Here is a 24,105-nt window from a genome sequence, read left to right as displayed (position 1 = left end):
GCCAAAGGCAGACGCTTAACCAACTGAGCCACCCAGACGCCCCTTTATGCTTTTGTGGCTTCCAGTCTTTCTCTTAAAGTTTATTATATTCGAGGACTCTTTCTGATTTGGCCATGTGGTTTTGGATGGTGGCAAAAGATGAGAGTATGTTTCTCTGTGGGTCTAGTTCTTCCCTTCTGTTGTATTTCTGCAGTTTGCTGGGAGATCGTGAATTTTGATCTTGCTAACCTCTGAGGTTCTAGTGAGCAATGAGTATGTTTGCAAAGGCCTTTCAGTAAAGTGTTTCTTGCAATGGTAATAAGATGTGTTCAGAATAATGAGTAGAAAGAATAACTGATTTTGATAGATGAAAAAACAGAAGATGGAATGTATAGGGGAGATGTGATGTACAATTTTTTTAAGTTGATCAACTAGCAGACATTTACTAGCTTAGTTTCTTCCTATACTGATGATTGTATTTGACGATCGTGCTGAGGCAGCAGGAAAAAGCAGTGACCTATGTGACTGTGGTGTTCTGGCACCTCGCCAGCTGGGTGCCTTATCAGCCTGTCTTGAAGCAGTTCCCCCAGCTGTAGGAATTCTGATACTTGCTATTGGTTTTTTTTTTCCCCTCAAGTAAACTCTACACCCGACGTGGGGCTCGAACTCACGACCCTGAGATCAGGAGTCACATGCTCTATCAGCTGAGCCAGCCAGGCGCCCCTGATGTTTGCTACTCCTTATTCCATAGGAACTCATGAGACTAAATGTGGTAGAAATGCTATGGGCATCTGTAATAGATCTGGTCAGTTGCTGTCATTATGCAAAGACATTAATTGTGTGTCTCTGGATGTAAGAGTTCTGGTTTTCATACCCAGTTGCCAAGGAGGGTTAGGTGATCGGACTTCAGCTGATTTCACAATGATTAACTGATTTGACAGCTTAGCTGATACGACCGTCTCTCCTCATTGCCTCCTGTGCCTCTCTCCAGAAGCTGTGATCTCCCAGATGGGAGAGGAGACCCTTCCTGGTTTCATTGTATATGAATATTACTAAGCATGTGCTGATTTACAATAATAATAATCAGCATTTATTATAGCACTTACTATAATGTGCCATAATGTGCCAAGCAGTGTTCTGAGCCCCTTAGATATATTAGCTGTATTTACTATAGATGTATATACACACTCTCTATACTATTTACTTATTTAACCCTCACAGTAACTCTACAGGTGGATACTTCTGTTAAGCCCATTTTACAAATGGGGCATTGACATCATTTCTCAGAAGAGATCCAATAACTTGCCCCAAATCACCAGTTTTAAGCAGCAGAACTGGGATTCAAAACCTAGAAAGTCTGGCTCCAGAGCCTGTTCTTTTTAAGATGCCTGTTGTGGGAAAAAATGACTTGGACTCAGCCCTTGAGAAGCTTTTATTCAAGGAGAGCTGTGATAAAGATGAAGCTCAAAGGAGATATAATAAGCATTAAACACAGAGATATGTTGAGCTATTTACATTACAGACGACTCAAAGATTCCTCACATTGTGGCCATGAGTGGGAGCTGTTACTGGAGTTCCAAGTTTGGATGCAGTGGAATCATCATCTCTTCTCCTTTCTAATTATACTTGGAGGCTTCACGGGGAGTAGCTTTTATGAGCCCTCTAGGTTGCTCTCTGTGCCAGGTGTTTGGCATGGTTCGGGCCGTGCTGCTTGATCAGGGGCATGCCTCCCTGTCTCACGGGGAGCCTTCTGAAAACACAGACGCCTTCAGACACTTGCTTGGTGCGTCTCCATGGGTGATGCTGACAGGCAGTCCCAGGAGGGGACTTTACATGGTGTCTTTGGGTGGTCATGGGTCATCCGCTACTCCAAAACTTAGTGATTTTAAATGACCACGATTTATTATTTCTCATGATTCTGTGTTGGTGTGGGCTCACTCACTGGCAGGTCGGCTGGGAGCCGGGTTTCTCTCCCTCTGTGGTCTTACTGCTTCAAGGAGGCTAAACTAGGCTTCCTGGCGTGATGGCAGAAGTATTCCAAGAGGGTAAGCCCGGGGCACAAGTGCTTATCAGACTTCTGCCTGTGTCACATTCGCTCATGTCCCCTGGGCAAAAAGCAAATCACATGCCCCAGCCCAGAATCAGGGTGTGGACACTGGCAGACATGATTCACTGGAATCATTATTCTAACAGTCCACCACAGATGTAAACATCTGACTAAAATTAGCTCAGTGAAAGGGCATTTATTATAAAGGCTTAGATCTCATAAAACCTAGGGGAAAACGTTAACTTTCATTCTTGTTCTCTGTCATTATGGTACACCTACCAATTTGATCAGTTGTGGTTTCTTCAGATTTGTTCATTTGCTCAGCAAATGTTACTTGAGCACCTACTGTAGGCTAAACACCAGGGAAACTGCAATCAACAAAGAAAATAAGTCCTGCCCTCGTGGGGCTTACAGTCTTGATGGTGGCGGTGGTGGCAGGCTGGGGGTGGGGTTGTGGTGGTGGAAACAGACAATATAAATAAAATAGGCAAGTGAAACAGGGTGTTGGGCTGGGCAGCAATTCTAGGTTGGGTGGCCAGGAAAGGCCTCCCAGAGAAGTGACATTATGGGAAAGGTCAAGACAAAAACCGCATCTGATTGGTTCCGGCCCGTGTCATGATTTATTACTTTATACTTGCATGCCTCTCCCAGATCTGTCCGTAGCAGATCGGGGATGGAGGGAGAGAGAGATGGTACAGAATGGCCAGGCGGAGGCGGTAACCAGCATATCGCATGCCACCATGGTGCTCCATGAGCTCTGCGCTGGCTTCTCGGACTGGATTTGGGGTGCGGATACAGGCTGGAGAGAAGGGACATGTGTATTGAGTACCTCCCGAATGCGAAGCATTTAAAAGTATATTTCATGTAAGCCTCTCAACAACCTTGTGAAGAAACGAGTAGTATTCCTGCTTTTTGGGACTCTGAGTGGTGACACAACAACTTAGATCAAAGAAGGGAAGAGTCAAATATTAGGAAATTAAGGGAGTCATTGGGCATTGTAACAGATTTAATGCTAGAAGAGGACATAAGTCACATGATATATTAACTATTTGAAAAATTTAGAAAATGTTGTCACATTTATGTCTCTCATCTTCAGCCCCTTTACCTTTTCCTGTTTTTTTCTTTTCTTTTCTTTTCTTTCCTCCTGACAGGAATGGGTAACTGCCACTGACATCAGAGTAACTCTCAATCGCCTGAATACTTTTGGAGATGAAGTGTTTAATGACCCCAAAGTTCTCAAGTCCTATTATTACGCAATCTCTGATTTTGCTGTGGGTGGTAGGTAAGTAGACTGTTAAATAACTTTGAAAGTGACTGGAGCTGTGATTTAGAAGTGATTGTAACAACTTGCTTACAACCATGTTAATAATTTGTTAGACCTTCTCATTATCCTGGAAACAAAGTAATTTAGGTTTTCTAAAACCTTGTCAGATCAGCACAGTTGGTGAATTCTTACTGAGCACCTCAGTGCAAAGCTCTGCGGCAGGCCCTCTGAAGCCACCAAGGTAGCATGAGACATTCACCTGCTGAGAAGGACTTGACCTTCTAGCATCCTACAGATGAGTGGAGCAGGCGATATATGAACACGTGAAAAATTAAAACACATGTTTTAGATAAAAAGAGGCCATATATCAGAGAATGAGACAGAACTGTCAAGCTAGAGAAGCAGATGGAAACTAAGCGGAGCCTTGAAGCCTGGATAAGGAAGGGGGATGTGTGAGTGGGATGCAGGATAGGCATGTCATGAGCAGAAGTGAAGGGCTGGGAGATTATAGACCTGCTCGGCTTAGGGAACATCTCCTCTGTGAATTTGTAGAGTTGACAGAGTGAAAGCTGACAGAGACTGTAATCAATGAGAAACCATGTACTTTTTGAAGTAGGCCGATGATATCTAAACAGTGGTTAGGAAGATTAATTGCAGACAAGGTGAAAGTAGAGTACCATTGAGAGAATTTATATTCTTGTTATGATGCTGTGATCTGCATGTTAGGTGACAAATACCTGACATTAGGGTGGTGACAATAGAATGGAAAGAAAGGAACATTTTAGATGGATTTTATTGTGAAGCAAGAATTATCAGGACTTTAGTCAAAGATGATTTTAAAGTTTAATGATCAGGAGAATGGTGGTAGTATTAATGAAGTAAATGAAGAAGATGAGCTAATTTAGGGAGATGAGTTTAGTTGTAGATATGTAAAATTTTAGGTTATTGGGGACATCTGAACTTGTGTACCAGTCAAGGATAGGACTTGGGAGAGAGACAAGAGCCGGGGATATGAATTTGGGATTCATCCTGGTATACTGTAGATGTTTCGGAAAGGTTTGAAATGTATTACCAAGTAGCGGTGGGAGCTCTATGGCTGATTCTATCTTTAAGGAAGCTATGAGGGAAACATCAGGGCACAGAGCATGTTTTAGTATTCATGGGCATTTCCATGAGTCCTTAGTTTATGATTGCATATCCCTGCATCTAGGGATCCTTCGGGGATTCTTGCCCCAAACAACCTTGAGGGAGTATGAGGCTACCAGAGTTGCGTATGGTGGTGAGGTGTTGACTGTCTCTTACTACCTTCAGATTGGAATACTTTAAAATCATTATGACAGATAACAGCTGTGACCTAATTTTTGACTTGTAATGTGCCTGCACGATCTTAGGCACGTGAATAAAGCAGCTTCTTGATCCTCCCAATAACCCCGTGAAATTCACACTGTCATCATCCCTATCTTACGGGTAAGGCACAGAGGTTAAGTGACATTGGTAAGTCACAGGGCAGGTCCCAACCCATGCAGCCGGACTTCAGGGTCCTCGCTCTGCTTAACCTACACGCTTGGTTGCTACCTGATACACACAGTTGACTTCCGGAAGTGATCCCAGAAATTGTAGAAGCCTCCAAAATTGCTAGAGACTTTCTTCTGTCTTGTTAATGCCCCATCCCCTATTAAATAAAGATGTTTGGGGGAGTTTTTGTTTTTTGGGTTTTTTTTGCTTGTTTAATTTTCCTTCCTACCTGAAAACTCAAAACTGCCATTACTTAATTTTGCTTAGCTCCTCAGTTTACGGTCTTGAATGGTCAAACTAAAAAAAAAAACAAAAAACAAAAAACAAAAAAAAACAAACAAAAAACATTCTGGGGTTGTGTTTAGTTCTCTTTGTACATCATTTTTCAGCATCCATTTCTGGGACTTGGTGGCTGTTTCATATTTTTGGGTGTCTTTTCTCTTCCCAGGTGTAAATGCAACGGACATGCAAGTGAGTGTGTGAAGAATGAATTTGGCAAGCTGGTGTGTAATTGCAAACATAATACTTACGGGGTAGACTGTGAAAAGTGTCTGCCATTCTTCAACGACCGGCCGTGGAGGAGGGCGACTGCGGAGAGCGCCAGCGAATGCCTGCGTGAGTCTGTTGAATTATCTTGAGGACTTCCAGAGTGGGGAGAAGGAATGGTTGACTTCCTTCTGTTCCTCCTTGAAAGGAGAACTCTGAAAGGCAGTGCTGCTTCTGTAATTGGAGAGCACAGAATGGTAAACTATATGCACATCAGAGGAAAATCATAGATGAAGGCAGTTGGCTATGAATAAAAAAGTATGTTCATTTTGTTCAGTTTCCTTCATGAACACACGTACCAGAGTGGGAGCAGCATCTCCAAGGTTTGGAACTTCACTTAGATCCAAGTGCTGGGCCAGTGTAGCCTACTATAAAATATGGTTTCTCTAGTCTTGTCTTTGCTGCACATTAAAATATTTTCCTACCAACGGTCATTTCCTCAAGCAGTCAGGGTCATTGATGAACATGTGTTGGGTGTGTTGAGTTCTAGACTAAGACTGCCATTCAGAAGATCATTTCTCAAAATTATTATTCCCTTATTTCACTGAAGAGCACAACAGGGAGAATTTTCCTACTTCACCCATGCAGAGGTGGTTGGCTTTGGGAAGGAAAGTAGATCCTAGTATTTCTAGAAAAGGGTAAAAGAAGAAAGATTGCACATTGTTTTATCCCTTCATCATGGCTTGGTTTATTCTGAACAGATAGAGAAAGAAGCCTCAGGAGAAAGGAACCATGAAACTATGTAATCATGCTGTGTCAAGGACTTAAAAATAAGAAACTTTTAAAGCAGCTATAATTTTTATGACCTTATAAATATTTCTTATCATACTCTTGATAAAGGAATAAGACACTCTGAACTCACTGGAGTTATTGGCAGAAACCTTGAGAAATGACCAGTATCTTGACTCATGACTATTTCTGTTAGTTGCCTAGAGCAGATTTTCTTATCTTTCCTTTCCTCAGCAAATCCCAGATTTGAAGATAAATTGTACAGCCTCCTCTAGAATTCCTAGGCACTTGCTTGAGCTTCAGTTCTTTTACTGAACTGTAAAAGCCAGTATGAGAAGCCACATGATAAAGATCTTAACAGAAACAGTGAAATGCCCCTAAGATGTGACATTTCAATAAATTTACACATGTGTTTGAAAAGTATTTTGCTTAGTGATGGGGTCATATCTTGAGTCTCCAGGAACATCATGAAAATGTTCCTGGGCCAGCAAATGAACTGAATACTGTTTCTAAAGGACTTTGAGGAGAAACTAAATCAGTTTGCCTTCCTCCTTGCCTTGCCACTCTTCAGCACTTCAAAGAGTGAAGTTTCTGGAGATTGAGAGAGTACTACAATATTGTCAGGATGCTGGGGTTGGAGAAGAGAAAATTACAGCCTTCTCTCTTACCAGCTGATGGTGAAGGAGACAGAGCGTCTGCTTTACCCATGTGTTAGGACAGTGTAGACAAGAGGACTGTTCTGCTTCATAGTCCCAGAGCACCAAACCATTTAGGTGGGGATGGGCTGGGTTTGGCCGTGAGTGGGATGTGCGGGATAATCTAGGGAGGCTTGAGGGAAGAGAAATAGAAAGGGAGCTCTCCAAGTTACTTAACTCTAGTTTTTGGTGCCAGTGATTCAAGTTTCTAACAAGTTTTCAAGTATAATACTATGAACTGATTATAAAGAAGGGGAGGTGACAAGAAAGAAAAAATATATATTCAAACATTTTTTTTTAAAACAACTTGGTTTATCTGAAACCAAATAAAACTATATTTAGTGTTCAAGATACTGCTGGTACTTTGTGTGAAATCCATAATTCTAAGAAAAGAAGTTCTATAACTACATATACTTGTTCTTAAAATATAGTTGTGTTCTGCAGGGAACATAGTTACTTAATGGTGGACCTGGTTGGCATTGTGGCTCCCCAGGAGATGGATGTGTCTAGTGAAGCTAGATTTCCCTTCAATGCTGCTGCCTTCCGCAGAGGTGCTAATTTTAACCCATGTGTGTCAGGTTACTCCAGTCTAGCCTTGCAAGCAATCTGGCACTTCGAAAGTTAGTGTCTTAACGTATTTCAACTGTCTGGGGTCCGAAAAGTTAGGGTAAATTAAAGCCTGAATATAAACTGGCTCCCTGTTGTTGGAGTTGGTATTAGAACGAAGGATAAAGATTCAGAAAAATTACAATTTGACTTGCCTTTCACTTATGTGTAAACAATTACCTGGAGATTTCTAAGGACAGGAATTTCTCGTATTTTACGATGGCACTGATTTTGATAAGAACATCTCTCAGTAAACTGATAGCCTAGCTCTCTCAACCCTTCATTGACCTCCTGTTTTTGTTTTCAAATGAACAATGCGTCAAGCGGGTGTTCTTATCCTACCACCCATTGTGCCCCAGAGACATGGGAAATCGCGGTTTTGGTTTGCTTAGAGCCTCTCGAAATGCTGTTCATCAAAGGAACATGGGTCTGACGTAACTTGTACGTTTTGGCCAACAGCCTGTGACTGTAATGGCCGATCACAGGAGTGCTACTTTGACCCTGAACTTTACCGGTCCACCGGCCACGGGGGCCACTGTACCAACTGCCAGGGGAACACAGATGGCGCCAACTGCGAGAGATGCCGGGAGAATTTCTTCCGCCTTGGGAACAACGAAGCCTGCTCTCCCTGTCACTGCAGTCCTGTGGGTAAGTGACAGGTAATACCAGCATCAGCCTGGTGGTTTGAAAGACAAGTACTCCCCGCCCCCCCAGAAAACAAAGCTCTGCTTCCTAGGCCTGAACTCAGGGAGTTCAGTTCCTCTGCACAGGGGAAGAGTGGAAGTGTGTGCACTGTCGTCCCGACCAATGACTCAGGAGCTGCCCGACCCCCCACCTCCACTCTGTTTAACCAAGTTAAACTTTCAAATGATGTTCTGGTGTGCATAAATAAGTGTGGACTTGGCCTGTGTAATGGTTTTGTGAAGATAATTAGTAGCCCGATCCTAGAGACCATTTGAACTTTGACTGGAAAAGGCTAGCTGCTTCATGAGTTCTTGCACGTTAATGATTTTGTTTAGTTTACGATCCTCGAAGGGCTGAACTTTCTCAGTATGTTGGTGTGTGTTCAGAGATGTAAAGTGCTCTGAGTTTGCTCTCCTCTTTCAAGAGTTTGACCTTTATTTTGTTGTGCCTGTAGTAAATTCTAGACATGGGCTTTCAGGAGCCTGTGCTTGCCCACAGAGAAGTGACTGGTTTTGTGTCCAGTTGATCACTGGGTGCAGAGTGACTTGTTTTTCAACATTGACGAGCAGGGTGTGTGTCCGGAAAGTTAAAATGTTACGGCTCAAAGGATGTGATTTTGAGACAATGCGGATTTAAAATTTGATCTTTCTTCTCTCTGTAACCATCTAGAGATTACATCTTGGGTTTCAGGCATTGTTTTTAGTGACCCATTTTTTTTTTCCTTTGACATATTTACTGACATTTCTGGTTGTTGACAAGCTCTTTAAATTTTAGGTTCTCTCAGCACACAGTGTGATAGCTCTGGCAGGTGTAGCTGCAAGCCAGGAGTGATGGGTGACAAGTGTGACCGTTGCCAGCCCGGGTATCATTCTCTCACTGAGGCAGGATGCAGGTAAGACTTTTCAAAACCAGAGAAAGGGGGCAGAATCCAACTGTAGTTGATCCAGAATAGTAAGAGATATCGTGGCTCGTCCGCAGCAGTATGAACATTTTTCCCCATAGTAATTCAAGAACTTCTAGCTGTAATGATGGTCCAGGACTGGTTTGTAACAGAGATGAAGCAGGGTTTTTAGTATTGAAATATGAGAGGCATATCCTTGATTGAAACCAAATCCAGATACAAAACTGACTTTAGGACTCCTTTTGCTTTTTTATGTATTTTTTTTTTTTAATGTATTAACATGTAAAACAAAAGGTTGACTTTAAGAGTGGAATTTCTTTCTCATTTCTCTTCTCTCTTTGTTTTACTCCTTTTTCCATCCAACAGGCCATGCTCTTGTAATCCTTCTGGCAGCGTAGACGAGTGTAACATTGAAACGGGAAGATGTGTTTGCAAAGACAATGTTGAAGGCTTCAATTGTGAGAGGTAGCTCATTCTTTCTCTGGCTGTGCTGTGTTTTTTTGGTCTCATATTTCAAGTCCAAGAAATTCCTGATTATATCTTTGTTTTTCAGATGCAAACCTGGATTTTTTAATTTGGAATCATCTAATCCTAGGGGTTGCACACCCTGCTTCTGCTTCGGGCATTCTTCTGTCTGTACAAATGCTGTCGGCTACAGTGTTTATCCTATAACCTCTACCTTTCAGATCGGTAATTTGGACCTTCCCTTTGGTCTCCCAGAATTACAAGACTGGACTTACAGTATTTTTTAAAAATGAGTAACTTTTTGAGGATTTTTTGATGGTGGCAACATTTTGTTTTCAAATGTACAAGATTTTTTTGTTTGGCTGTTTGTTTGGCTTTTTATTTATTTATTTATTTAAGATTTATTTATTTGAGAGAGAGAGAGAGGGAGACGCAGACTCCCTGTCAAGCAGAGAGCCCGATGCCGGGTTTGATCCCAGGACCCTGAGATCATGACCTGAGCCGAAGGCATACACTTACCTGACTCAGCCACCCAGGCGCCCCTGTTTGACTTTTTAATTTAATGAAAACATACGTCTGTAGAATTTACTGTAGTATAAATTTATGTGAAATCAAAATACAGCTTGAGGGATATAGCATATACAGGTACTGTCCTAGGATCCGTGTATTCAGAAATATTTACTGGTGACTTCCTGTATATTTTCGTGGTGTATAGAGGACCTGAATTCAGGATGTTCACAGTGTGATGGCCCTTGTGTTTTCATCCTGTTCTTGCAGATGAAGACGGGTGGCGGGTGGAACAAAGGGATGGCTCTGAAGCGTCACTCGAGTGGTCCTCTGAGAGGCAGGATATCACCGTCCTCTCGGATAGCTACTTTCCTCGGTACTTCATTGCTCCGGGTAAGTAAGGCTAGGCAGCAGTCTGCTGTGATGAGTGCTCCTGTTTACGCTCCTTCTCACGCTCTTTCACATCACTGTGTCTGCTTTTCAGCAAAGTTCTTGGGCAAGCAGATGTTGAGTTATGGTCAGAACTTCTCCTTCTCCTTTCGGGTGGACAGGCGAGACACTCGCCTCTCTGCAGAAGACCTGGTGCTCGAGGGAGCTGGCCTGAGAGTGTCTGTGCCCTTGATCGCTCAGGGCAATTCCTATCCGAGTGAGACCACTGTGAAATACGTCTTCAGGTAAGACGGTCTTCTTTGTAAAATCTGAGTTGGCCAGAGTTATAAAAGTGGTTTCTTTACCTAAGCTTATCAGGCCTCAAGCTGTTGAAGAAAAATGTCTGGGTTATAAAGGTGACTTTGGCAAAGGAAGCCTTCCCTTTATTTACTGTACCCTTCCCAGTTGTACTAAAAACCAACAGATCCATTTCTGACTTGGTTGGATTGTCAGAGCATTGACTTGTTGGCAGCATTAATGCATAAGAAATGCTTTCTCAGCACCCAGAACTGTCCTGACAGAGGTTAACGTGGCCCTTTCTTTCTCCCTAGGCTCCATGAAGCAACAGATTACCCTTGGAGGCCTCCTCTTACCCCTTTCGAATTTCAGAAGCTCCTAAACAATTTGACCTCTATCAAAATCCGTGGGACATATAGTGAGAGAAGTAAGTTATGATATAATTTAAGAGCATTAAGATGATTAGGTAGAAGGATCCACAATAATGCAAAAGTTTATCTCTAAAGTCCCAATACTATAGTGCTGATCCTAAAGAAATGGAACGAATTATCTCATTACATGTGAATTATGTATAAAAATAATGCATTTGTTTAACCATTTTTAAGGACCTGGAGAAAATTTGCTAAAATTAACAAATAGCATTGTTTTATAATGACTAAGCCTAATGAGGTGACTTTATATCTAAATATAGTCTAAGAATCTTACATGTAATTCTACTGGCTCACATGCTTAACCTTTACTTCTTTTTATTTATTGCTATGTGATTATCAAGCCCTTTAAACTATTGGCTAAATTATGAAAAATTATAAATTCCTGAGTGAAGGTTCATTATAATGTTAAATAAACAAAGCTGTTTTCAGTATGCCTTTAAAATTATTTTCTTATTTATTTATTTATTTATTTTTTGTAACGAGGACCTTTTCCTGTAGAAAGCTCAAGCTGTTTGGGTGGAGTCAGAGGGGTGGTGTGGCATTGTGAGTGGCATCTGCAGCATGGATGTGTTGGTTTTTGAGATGTCTACGTGAATATCCAGATGAAAATATCTTATAAGTTGTTAGAAATAATGGTCTGGGGCTTAGGAATAAGTTAGTACTGGAGATCTAGAATCAAAAGGTTGACTACCTATGGGCAATAATTTTTAAACTTGGAAATAAGACAAAAAATATAGAAAGAAAAAGTATAACCCCAGAAACATAGTTATCTAAGGGCCATGTGTTGAGACTCAAGGGAGAAAAAAGAATTTTAAGGAGGAGAAATAATTAAAGGGTTTATAAAGGTGATGCCATTGGATTTTGGATCGGGGGACTAAGGAATCATTGGTGATTTTTTTTTTTTAAGAAGGGTTAAAACTGAAGTTATGCTATAGTGCTTTGACAAGTAATTTGAAGGAGAAGAAGTAAAATAAAGCTTATTCTTTTAAGAAGTTTGGCTGTAAGGGAAGGAAAAGAGATGGATTGTAATTCAAGAGTAGGGACAAGATTAGAAGAAGAGTACTTTTTAGAATGGGAGACTTAAGAATGGTTAGAATTGGAAGCATATTAGCCAATGGGTATATCTCATGACCTAACTGTTGACAAAATCCATAAATATATTAAAAGTAACTAAGTTCACAGTAGTCATAGAAGAGATGCCCTTCAACCTGAGGTTGTCAATTTCTAAGAATTCTATACAAGGCATATATATATTTCATAACATAGGAAAATAATGATGATGTAATTAAAGACTGCCACTTGGTGGAATGTTCCTGCTGAGGCCATCACATGCCCTTTTGGGTTGGATCACCCATTGGTCTAAGCCAATTTACGGCTTCCTCTGTTTTTATTTTCTTCTAGAAGTGGGGAAGCATTGTGATATATGGCATACTAGCTTTGGAATAATTGCATATTTGCCAAAGTGGCCCTGAGTATTAAAACTTGGTCACCAGTTTTTCCTATTTTATGCAGGGCAAAAAAATATAATGAGTGGTGCTTGTTGGCAGGTGTTTTCCTTGCTTTCTTATCCCTGAACTCTATATAGTCAGGGACTGCTTTTGTGGCAAAAGAACAAAAACACTGCTTAATGGCTACAGACGTAAACTCGTCCCCTACATTCTCACTCTGATCTCCTCTTGCCCCACAATACTGTCCAGTGCCTTTCCTTTTTCACACTGGTGATTGAGACAACTGTAAAATCCAACAGATCTGGTTGTGTGTGTGTTTAACAATGTGTTTGCTATCCTGCCTCTCCAGGTACTTAGCACCAGGTACCCCATGACTGTCATGAACACTATTTTCTAGTTATCTCCTCCAATAGATGAGTTAAACTAATAGCTGATTGTCTCTGGAATTTTGTGTCTGATTACTCTTTAGCTTTATTAACTTTCTGTAAGCTTTTGGAAAACAACAGCTAGCTCAGTGACTCTCTTATCCACACCACACGCAGGTGCTGGATATTTGGATGATGTCACCCTAACAAGTGCTCGCCCGGGGCCCGGGGTGCCTGCCACTTGGGTGGAGTCCTGCACCTGTCCTGTGGGCTACGGAGGGCAGTTCTGTGAGATGTGCCTCTCGGGTTACAGAAGAGAAACTCCGAGTCTCGGGCCGTACAGCCCGTGTGTGCTTTGTACCTGCAACGGACACAGCGAGACCTGTGACCCTGAGACAGGTGAGATGAGGTTCTTGGGGGGTGGGGGTGGGGCTGCTGGGCCTAAGTCCTCTCCAGCGGATGAGCAGGGAAGTGCTCCTGGTCTTACCGGCTGGCTCACCTGCCTTTGTTCTCATCCCCACTCTCCAAACAGGTGTTTGTGACTGCAGGGACAATACAGCTGGCCCCCACTGTGAGAAGTGTGGGGATGGGTACTACGGAGATCCCACGTCGGGCACCGCCTCCGACTGTCGGCCCTGCCCGTGTCCTGGCGGCTCGAGCTGTGCCTCTGTCCCCAAGACGCAGGAGGTGGTGTGTACCAGCTGCCCCACCGGCACCACCGGTCAGTCCGCTCTTCCCGTCTGCCCTCCGTGTTCCACTGGGCAAAAGGACCTCGGGACTCAGGGCCTGGGAGTTTGCAGCTTCTGTTTGTTTGTTTGGCTCCGTGATTATAGTTGTCCAAACAGGCAAAAGTTGTGTATGGAATTTATTACAGATTCATAGAACACATATCAGATACAAACGTGGCCAACATGGTGACGGCCACGTACTTTTCTAAGCACCCTCCGCCTTCTGCCTCAGTAATCCTCACAACCCCATGAGGTGGGTGCTGCTAGTTTCCCCGTGTGACAGCTGAGAACACCGAGGCACGGAGACATGAAGTGACGTGTCCCAGCTGCGTGGCTGGTCCCTGGAGGAGCTTGTGACGAGCCCCGTATGGTCACCCACCTAGGATGAGAACGAACACTTGATTTTTAGTTTGTGGGGCTGTCCTGGGGTTCTTGATATAAAGTGGTAATGTGTAAATTCTTTAAATTGTTTCTATTCTTTCTTTCAGTAGCCCTTTCAGTGCATCAGAGCCCATCACGTTTAGTTAGGAAAAGATGTTTTTATAGCTTTGGATAGACATCTGTTCCCGTTCTCTGAGTTTCTTTCTTTTTGTTAATAACATAAAACTAGATCGTTCCTAGCTACTCAAGGAACTGTCGTGCTGACTAAGGAGACCAAGGCTCACTGATGAGCGTTCCTTTTTTTCCGTTGACTTTAGCTTCCATGTAATGGAGAGGTTCTGGCTAGGCTTCTGATAGAACCCTTGACTCCATTACATACTTTTTCTTCAAAACGTATTGCTGCCTAGAAATAAGTGAGACAGAAAAACCACTCAGCTAATAATTTGTATCTCTTGTACATCATCAAAACACTCTTTAATCCTTGAGAAACATCAAAATACCCCATCTTCCCTTTACTACTCCACTGACCCCACACTAAGCACAAGGTCTTTGCAACACAGAGAGATTCAATCATTTGCTTAAGGTAGTTGAGAAAATAAGGAGAAACTAGTGTAGACTTTCAGATTTTTTACTCTTTTCTTTGTGTGTGTGTGTTTTAAAACAGTGGCCCAACAGAGGTTCATAGATGGAGTTCTCTGACCTTGTTCCCCACCACCCTCTGTTGCCTTCGCTGTCTCTGCTGCAGCTGTCCTGGGCTGCTTGTAATGCATCAGATCAGCCAGACTGTATGTCCTGTTATGCACGGTTTTCTTTTTTTAGAATGCTTTACCCCACCTTGTTCCACCCAAACCTCACTTTTCTTGTTCAACTCCTCTCTTTACCGTGGAGTTTGGTTGAAACATCACTTACTCTGTGCTGCTACCTCAGGTTTTTAGGACCCTTTTTTACTCTGCTGCCATAGCATATGGCATCCCCCTTGCAGGATCTGCTCCTAGATGTACTTAATATGACGTTTTGATGAGACCCCTTTGCTCATTCTGCTGTTCCACTGGGTAGACTGCAAGCCTAAAACTAAGTTAAGCATTGGAGATGTTCTCATGGCTATGCTGAATAATACAAATGGGGGAGTTGAGACTACTTGGGATACATAATGGAGAGATGGAGTATACTGTAGGAGATCTGGCAAAATGTTGTAAACCTGTTAGTCTGTAACCAGATGTCTCTCACACAAGACTTGTGAGATATATTTGTTTTGTTAGTTATCACGTGACTTGAAGGGACTTGAGCTATAGTGCTTCTTGCGGATGTTAATTAGGGTGTAGAGGTCCACGTGAAAAACAGCATAGACCCTGTGAAAGATGATGCCATCACTCGTTAGTCCTATATCCTGCTTCCTTTTTTTCATAGCACATTTTAACCACTTCATGTTTTTCTATTTATTCATTTGTTTATTGTCTATCTTCCCCTCCTAACCCCTGTTAAGCTCCATGACAGCAGGGACTTTTGTCTGTTCTATGGACTTTTGTATTCCTAACACCCAGAATAGCACCTGGTATGTATGCTTGTTGAATGAATGCAAGTATTTTTTGGATAGCAAACAGAGATTGCAGATAGAGGGTAAGATGTTCCTCATTTAGAAGACTACTGAAGAATAGGAATAGCTACCTATAGTCCCTGAGCTCTTCACACGTGGTATGCTACACATTTGATCTTTAAAAGGATCTTTTGAGGTAAATTAATAATAATAATAATAATAATGATACTCTTTTTTCATCACATTTATTTGAGTGCCTGGCTTTGGAAATGCAAAGATGAATAAGGGATGGTCCCCACTCTTCCGGGGCTAAAAGTATAGAGGGAAACACAGATAATTGTAAGACAGTGTGGTTAGTTCAGGCAAAGGAATACACATAAGAGGGGTAGAGGAGAAGAAACAACACCTCTCCCGAGGTGGGGAGGGTATGATAAGGAAAGCTAAGGCAAAAAAAAAAAAAAAAGTACCTAACTTGCCCAAAGTCACATCTAGGACTTGGACCTACATCCTGGACTCTGAGACAAAAGGATAGGTTAGCCATTGTTGCCAGAAGATACTTTGGTGTGAAAGCTTTCCATGGGCTCCCATGCAGCTCTGTTTTAGGTTTTCTACCAGATTTAAAAAAAAAAAAAAATTGTTTTATTCAAAACGGGTTTCAAGGCATTTTAAATATAGATCATATCTAGAATGGCTAAATGATCTGATGAAAAGCAAAACTGACATGCTGTCCTAATCCTGGTCTGGAGAAGGATCTCGGGTGAGGGTCTGGTAACTACATCAGAGACAAGAAGGGCCTGAGTAGCATCCTGTTTCTTCCTCTCCTGGCCCACCCCCAGCCACAGATTCTGTTCACCTCACCAGTGGTTTCCATTTGCCAAATGCAGGGGTCAGTTTTCAATCCTCCTCTGACCCTGTTCTCTCAGCAACGCGGGATGCTGGTGACTGCTCACTCGGCCCCAGACATTTCTCCTCTCACCTTTGGGGACACTGCCCTCTCTTGGGTCTCCTTCCTTCCCTCTTCTCTTGAGGCTCCTTTTATCACTTCTGATTCTCAGCCTGAGACTTCCATGTCAACTTTATCTGTATTCTCCCCTCAGGTGAACAAATCTCATCTTATAGCTTCCAAAGCCTTTCTGTGCCTACTGAAAAATCTGCATCTTAGGCCCCGACCACGCTCTCTCCCGAGTGCCAGCTACCTACTTGCCATCTCCGCTTGGCTGGGGGGCTGGAAGCCTTCCATTTGCCCCTGCACATCCTTTCTTCTTTTTTCTCCACCCCGATGGGACCTGTGTGCATGATATCACATGGGCCCTCCATTTGTGTTCAAGCAGCAGGAAGAGGGAGGAGGGTGGGGCAGAGTATTTAGTCCAAGGCCCCTTCTCTGGGGGGATCCTTGTGGCTTAGTGACTTTCATCAAGGTTCTCAGCTCCTGACACTAGCTTTCTCCAAACAGCCCTTTCTCATGTGAGGTTCCGGTTAACTGCTCCCTCCCCCCAGCCCCTGAGGCCCAGGTAATAGAGCCCCACAGTCACTACCCCTGGGGCTGCACTGTCTCCCGGGATTGCTTACACCCTGCCCACACTCGTATAGATAGTATCTTTATTAAACTCTCTTCAGGTCTTGCTAATTTGAATGTGTCTATTTAATTTTCTGCTTGAGTCAGATGACTAAAGGCATCTCAAATTTAAGCAAATCCAAGCTAAATCTTTGATTTCTTTCTTTTTCTCAACCGCAACCCTATCCTTCCCCAGTCTTGTTCATCTCAGGGAAAATACTACCATCCACCTAGTTGCTCCAGCTAGAAGCTAAACTCCTGGGCTTGTCCTTGATTCTGCTTTCTTTCATTTCCTGGAAGCAGTCAGCCAGCATGTGTGATGGACTCGATCTCACATCTGACTGCATTTCACCGCCTCCATTTCATCACCCTGGTCCACACCACTGCGGTCTCTCACCAGAATAGCCTCCTAATTGGTCTCCCTGCAATCCATTCTCACACAGCAGCCAGGATAATCCTTTTAAAATGTAAATCAGGGGTGCCTGGGTGGCTCAGTCGGTTAAGTATCTGACTTTGGTTCAGGTCATGATCTTGGGGTCCTGGGATGAAACCCTGCGTCAAGGTTCTGTGCTCAGCGAGGAGTCTGCTTCTCCCTCTCCCTCTGCCCCCTACTCATTCTCTCTCAAATAAAATCTTTAAAAAAATGTAAATCAGGGCTTATCACTTCAAAAACCCTCAATATCACCTCATTGCACTTTAATATAAACCAGATTTTTTACTGTGACTTACAAGATTGGCTCTTACTATTTCCATAAGCTCATTGTGTTTTTCTGTAACATTCTTCCCTTGGATATTAGCATGACTGTTTTTTTTTCCCTGTCTTTCCATTGTCATCCCAGATATCTCCTCTCTACAGAGCTTTCTCTAACCACCCAATCTGAAGTAGTCCTTACCTTTTCATTCTATCATGTTGCTCTGTTTTGTTTTAATTTGTTATGCTTATCCTGATCCAAAATAATCTTCTTATTTATATTGTCTGTGGATTGGTCTCCCTCAGCTATAGCATAAGCTTCATGAGAGTGGAGATCTTGTCCACCTGGTTCACTGCATCATCCTGACAATCTAGAACAGTGCCTATGTATAAGAGATGCTCAGCAAATGTTCATTAAATGAGCAGATGAGCAAACCTTTATTTCTCCAGAAAGCTTAAGCTAATTCAGTCCCTGTCAGCTACAAAGATATCAAGATTCCAACTTGAGCTAATAATGATGGGAAAGTGGGAAAGGAAAGAGGAGGAGCAGTGAGTATGGTGGAAAGAGTCCCGGATTCTAGCTGTTTGGTTGTGGGCAAGTTATTTAACTTCTCTGGTCCCTTCACTATAATAGAAGCCGGAGGCAAATGACAATCTCTAAGTTCTCTTCTAAGATACTCTTGATTCTGTCCTAGTTGACACAGCTCAAACAAGGATTAGCACATGTCTTTTCTTTTTTAGGAAGATTGTCCTGCTTACTCTGCTGTATAGGAAACTTATGGTATTGAGTGGCACTTCATCTTTTTTAATATCATAAACCAAAACAAACATATGAATGTGCCATCCCTTGGGACAGGAGAGGTTAATAAACTCTGAGCCTGACTCATTTACAAAGCACTTTTAATGCATGATGTCAGTTAATCCTCAGGACAATTGAAGTGCAGTAGGCAAAACAGGTGCTATCGTCCTAATAACAAAATGGGGATGTGCCCCGAGTCCCTGTGCTGGTCTGGCACATTGCCAGGACTGCAGCCCAGGTCCTCTGCCCTCCTGGGCTGGTGCCCTGTCCACTGTGGCACATGGCCTCCCATCTGATGGTTCACCTGGACTCTTCGTAACCAGACTGTGTGTGTCCAGCAGCGCCAGGAATGTCTGAGGTCTTTCTTTCCTAACATCAGATTGTCCCACGTGCAGGTAAAAGGTGTGAGCTCTGTGATGATGGCTACTTCGGAGACCCTCTGGGTAGACACGGCCCAGTGAGGCTTTGCCGCCTTTGTCAATGCAGTGACAACATCGACCCCAACGCTGTTGGAAATTGCAATCGCTTGACAGGAGAGTGCCTGAAGTGCATCTATAACACTGCTGGCTTCTACTGTGACCGATGCAAAGATGGATTTTTTGGAAATCCCCTGGCTCCCAATCCAGCAGACAAATGCAAAGGTAATCTAGCCATCGGCCTGGTTCTGCCACTGTTGTGCTCATTTATTCTGAAAATTCATCACGTGGTCTCTTTAAGTACTTACAGATGTTTGGTCTAACACAGCGCTGTTCAATAGAAATATAGTGTGTGTGAACCAGTCGTGTAAGTTAAGTTTTCTCGTAGACACATGAAAATAAAGAGAAACAGGTGAAATTGATTTTAATCATATATTTTATTAACCCTAATATGTCTCGAGTACATCTCGAGACCAGCCACTTCACCTGAAGTCTGGAGAATCTGTACTGTTTACATTTTCGTATTTCGCTCGGGTGATTCGCATCTCTTGCTGTCTCCATCTCCCCACCCTAGCCTGTGCGTGCAATCCCCACGGCACCGCGAGGCAGCAGAACAGTTGTAACTCCGTGACCGGGCAGTGTGAATGTCTGCCCCACGTGACCGGCCGGGACTGTGGAGCCTGTGAGCCCGGATTCTACAACCTGCAGAGCGGGCAGGGTTGTGAGAGGTGAGGCGCCAGGCGCCGTTGCTGGAAGCAATCTGGGCTTGCCTTTTTTTTTTTTAATTGAGAGAGATGGATTTTTATGACTTATACCCGTAACAGTAGCCTTGATTTTGTTCAGGAATTATTTGAGTGCCTCACTCAAGCAGAGCACGCTTAGGGGCAGTACCGGACAGTGGTACTGAGGCTCCTGGGAGAGGCGCGTAGAAGGAAGCTGCCCTGGCTGCATCAGTCGCCCGAGCAACCTTTCAAACACGACATCTCGTGAGGTGCTTTCTGAGGCACCCAGAGTCAGACCCTCTGGGGCTCGCAGCCCGGGAATTTCTATATTCAAAGCTCCTGCTGGTCAGCACCGAGGTGGTGCCTGGTTGGAGAGCCCCTTTGTAGTGGTTTTAGGAGTGGAATTAACCGTGTTGGTGGGTGAAGTTAGAAAAAGAGGTTCTGAGTAGAACTCATGAAAATTACTTGAACCTCAGGCACTTAATAACCCTTAACATTTTGTTTTAATAGCCCTGTAGATTGTTTTCTCATACAAATTACAGCAGTTCTGTGCTGACTAGGGGCCGGGGGAAGGTTTGCTGAGAGTCTGTTTTTCTTACCGGAGAAACATCACGTGTTCACTTTCAGGTGCGGCTGCCACGCTTTGGGTTCCACCAATGGACAGTGTGACATCCACACTGGCCAGTGTGAGTGCCAGCCTGGAGTCACGGGCCAGCACTGCGAGCGCTGTGAGGTCAACCACTTTGGGTTTGGACCCGAAGGCTGCAAACGTAAGGAGCTGGGAGCATAGAACTCTAAGTCTTTCCCAATTCCCGTTAGAACCACAGACTTTGACAGTCAGAGCTGGACCTAAGTCCTCACAGATGCTTCAGTCAGTGAATATTCTCCTTTTCTAAAACGGGATTGAGTGCTTCTCTAGTTCCTTTGCAGCCACCTTATTTACATCTTCTTGGATTGTATTTCTGTTTCTTTTTCCAGTCTCTTGTCTTTCCAAGGAATGTCTCCCTTTGATTACCGGGCTTTCCCACTGTGCTTAATGAAACATTTTTATTGATCACATTCTTAGAGCAGATAATGAGACAGTGAGAGACTCTGCTCACAACTTACTTGGTGGTTGACTTACCGGCTGCAGTCGCTTCCCACCCTTGGGGCCCTTTTGGTACGGTTACATCTACACATCTGCTTCTCCTTGGCGTAAGCACTTGCCTGGAATTAGGCCTCAGAACAGTTTGGTGTTTTGCTTTTTGAATTCCTTCATTTCTCCTGTGGAATGTAGCATAAATCATTGACCTAGTTCGGAGAACAAAGCAAGTAAACAAACTATAAAATAATGCAAAATATATATTAGCATTTGGGTTTTCTAGTTCCTTAGTGAGAGAAATATTAAACAGCAGAGAGATGAAGGTAGAGAAGAGTTCTTGAAGTGCATAAAAGGGCATTGATTAGTTTAATAGACTAATTTCTATAATTACTAAGTAACATGAAATGTCTCCCCTCAGAGATGATGCACATTGTACTTTAAAACTCACTTTTGCCTAACATAATGTAATAAAATAAAATTAATAATAATAATAATAATAAAAGAAAATTAGTGGCAGACCAAGATCAGAAGAGGAGGAGAACTGACATTAAACCTGAGATAAAAGTACAGAACTGAATTCTCATTAGTGGAATAATAAAATGTTTTCCTTATAATGCAAAAGTATTTCAAACTTCACTACATTGCTTATAGAAATATTTGTCATATACTGAATGTGATTCTAATCTTCACTGAAGATCTTTTAAAGTTTTTTAAAATGTAAAAAAAAAACACCTCACTTTTGCATTAAAAATTTTTGTTTTCTCTACTGAGCAGACTTAACCATTCGAATTCTCATAATTTGGCCTGTTTTTCAAAAAAATATCTATGTATAATGAGAGTACCATCAGCTTATTGATATCAGTCTGGGTTAAAAGGCAATGTAATCTTCCTTCCTTTCTCTATCATAGACTTTTTTTACTTTATTCTGTAGCCTGTGACTGTCATCCTGAGGGATCTCTTTCACTCCAGTGCAAAGGTGATGGTTGCTGTGAATGTAAACAGGGTTTTGTGGGAAATCGCTGTGACCAGTGTGAAGAGAACTATTTCTATAATCGGTCTTGGCCTGGCTGCCAGGAGTGTCCAGCATGTTACCGTCTGGTGAAGGATAAGGTAAGCTGTCAACAGGGCATTCGCTCATTCATTCATTTATTCATTCAGTAGACATTGAATGGGTACTTCCTGTGCACTGAGCTCTAGAGAACAAATGACGAACAAGATAGGCATGGCCCCTGTCCTCAAAGACTTATGTTCCAGTCGGGAGACAAATAATAAAAATTAAATAAAGACATACTGAGATGAGCACCAGAAAGAATACAAACAGAGAATAACTGGGAGAACTACTTTATGTAAGTCCTCTCTAAGGACATTTATTTAAGGTGAGATCTTAAGAATAAGAGGGAACAAGCCTAATGAGAAGTGATGGGTAGGCTGTTCCAGGCAAAGGGAATGTGGGGTACAAAGGTCTCAAAGGTGGAGGGTGTCTGGAGCCTCCTGATTGAGGAGGGAGTGGTTTGTGATAAGACCGGAGAGGTTGGTAGAGACAGCTCATGTCATACCATGTCAACCATAATAAGGGATTTAGATTTTACTCCAAATCTAGCATGAACGCACTGACGAGTTTTCAGCTAGGAAATCCAGTTTATATTTTAAGAAGAACACTCTGACTGCTATGTGAAGAATGATGGTTAGGAGTGGGGCAAAAGGGCAAGCCTGGATTGAATTGGGTAAGTATGTGTGTTTGGGGGGCAGGGCATTAGAGGGGGCAAGAATAGAGAAAGAGAATCACCAAGGGTGCCTCTTGGGGTTTTTGCTTAAGGTAGCTGGAGGCATTGTTTATTGAAATGGAGATGACTCAGGGGAAACAGATTTAAAAGAAGAAAATCAAGAGTATAGTTTTGCATGTTGAGTTGAGATACCCATCAGAGAGCTGAGTGGAGATATCAGGAAAGCAATCTAAAATGCAAGGGAGAGGTCAGAACTGGAGAATCCTCAACATGTAGTGTTTAATGTCAAAGGAATGGGCTTGATAGTTTTTCTCTTGAAGCCAGAGAAATAAAAACTACCCATGTTATCTGTTTAAAAGTAGATATTTGTGGAGTATATAGACCTACGTAAATGAGCACCCTTTTGATGATCATTCCTGCAGGGAGTACAGCTGAGTTCTTCAGGAATGTTTATATGTGCTACCTTTCCCTTTTCTTCCTTCATTATGTCCAGGTTGCTGATCATCGCGTGAAACTCCAGGAATTAGAGAATCTCATAGCAAACCTTGGAACTGGGGAAGAGGTGGTGACAGATCAAGCCTTTGAGGACAGACTAAAGGAAGCAGAGAGAGAAGTTATGGACCTCCTTCGAGAGGCCCAGGATGTCAAAGGTAAACATGTTAAACAATGGGTAACTTCTGCCAGATGGCTCAGTCTTTAGACATGCCTCCTAGTTCAAAGTTATTTCGTATGGCTTTATAAAATTCTTCCTCAATTTTTCAAACTATTTGTAGAATCTGAATTTTTTTAAGCAATCTGTGAAAATACAAGTACTTGTTTTAAGATACAGTAAGCAAAAATAATTCTCCCAACACATCAGAAACTATTAAATGCTAAAATTCCAAGTGTTGTATAAATCTCTTCCATTACAAAGTGTTTTAAAAACAGTTTTTAAAAATCATGAAAGGTATGCATTTTGGGTGCGCATTATTTTAAGTTGAAAATTTGAACTTGGATTCTTCTGTCAGTCTACTGAGTGAGAATTTATTTTACGCACTGCTTTATTTCCTTAGAAAGGACCCTCATAAGGAAAAATTGTAATCTTCAAGTATTGACTAAACAGCTAGATACTAAATATATAACACCTGATATTTATGAAGGATTAGAAATTAGTGCCTGCTTATGAAATTTTCTGCTTAATAAGTGAACAAATGTGCTAGTAACATCATGTAAAAGCATATATTTTATATTATGTGCATATTTAATGTCCTTTGCAATTGTGTTGCTCCTCTGTATATTATCTGATGAGACTGATGATAATAAGCAGAGGAATTGGCTTAAGATTTAGAAAACAGTTTATTTTAAAATACTTTAAAGGAACCTGAATTTGTGAAACTTTGAAAGTAAGAAAAAGTTATTTTACATTATTTATGTGCTTTTTAAATCACTTTTTTTTTTTTTTTAAAGATTTTATTTATTTATTTGACAGAGAGAGACATAGCGAGAGCAGGAACACAAGCAGGGGGAATGGGAGAGGGAGAGGCAGGCTTCCCGCCGAGCAGGGAGCCCGATGTGGGACTCGATCCCAGGACCCTGGGATCATGACCTGAGCCGAAGGCAGACGCTTAACGACTGAGCCACCCAGGC

At 42.4% G+C, this 24,105-nt stretch overlaps 1 protein-coding gene and 1 non-coding gene across 2 annotated transcripts in view; one reads left to right on the top strand and one right to left on the bottom strand.

Annotated features, from left to right (window-relative positions):
• Nucleotides 1-24,105, top strand: part of LAMC1 (laminin subunit gamma 1) — a 126,595-nt gene that overhangs the window by 84,297 nt on the left and 18,193 nt on the right. Inside the window, exons 3-18 of the mRNA XM_006729152.3 lie at nt 3,178-3,308; nt 5,254-5,420; nt 7,841-8,029; nt 8,840-8,957; nt 9,333-9,431; nt 9,520-9,656; nt 10,209-10,331; nt 10,423-10,612; nt 10,919-11,031; nt 13,026-13,247; nt 13,381-13,569; nt 18,932-19,177; nt 19,527-19,680; nt 20,302-20,444; nt 21,687-21,865; nt 22,973-23,129. Coding sequence (XP_006729215.2) covers nt 3,178-3,308; nt 5,254-5,420; nt 7,841-8,029; nt 8,840-8,957; nt 9,333-9,431; nt 9,520-9,656; nt 10,209-10,331; nt 10,423-10,612; nt 10,919-11,031; nt 13,026-13,247; nt 13,381-13,569; nt 18,932-19,177; nt 19,527-19,680; nt 20,302-20,444; nt 21,687-21,865; nt 22,973-23,129 — 2,557 coding nt within the window. The remainder of the gene's footprint in view (nt 1-3,177; nt 3,309-5,253; nt 5,421-7,840; nt 8,030-8,839; nt 8,958-9,332; nt 9,432-9,519; nt 9,657-10,208; nt 10,332-10,422; nt 10,613-10,918; nt 11,032-13,025; nt 13,248-13,380; nt 13,570-18,931; nt 19,178-19,526; nt 19,681-20,301; nt 20,445-21,686; nt 21,866-22,972; nt 23,130-24,105) is intronic.
• On the bottom strand, nt 626-698 carry TRNAR-CCU (transfer RNA arginine (anticodon CCU)). Its single transcript has one exon. It is a non-coding gene; the product is annotated as a tRNA-Arg (tRNA).

Source organism: Leptonychotes weddellii, chromosome 6 (assembly GCF_054177405.1).
Source record: "Leptonychotes weddellii isolate Sample4059 chromosome 6, ASM5417740v2, whole genome shotgun sequence".
Classification (NCBI taxonomy): Eukaryota; Metazoa; Chordata; class Mammalia; order Carnivora; family Phocidae; genus Leptonychotes; species Leptonychotes weddellii.
Note: the sequence above shows the minus strand (reverse complement) of the source record. Positions and strands in the feature narration are given on the sequence as shown.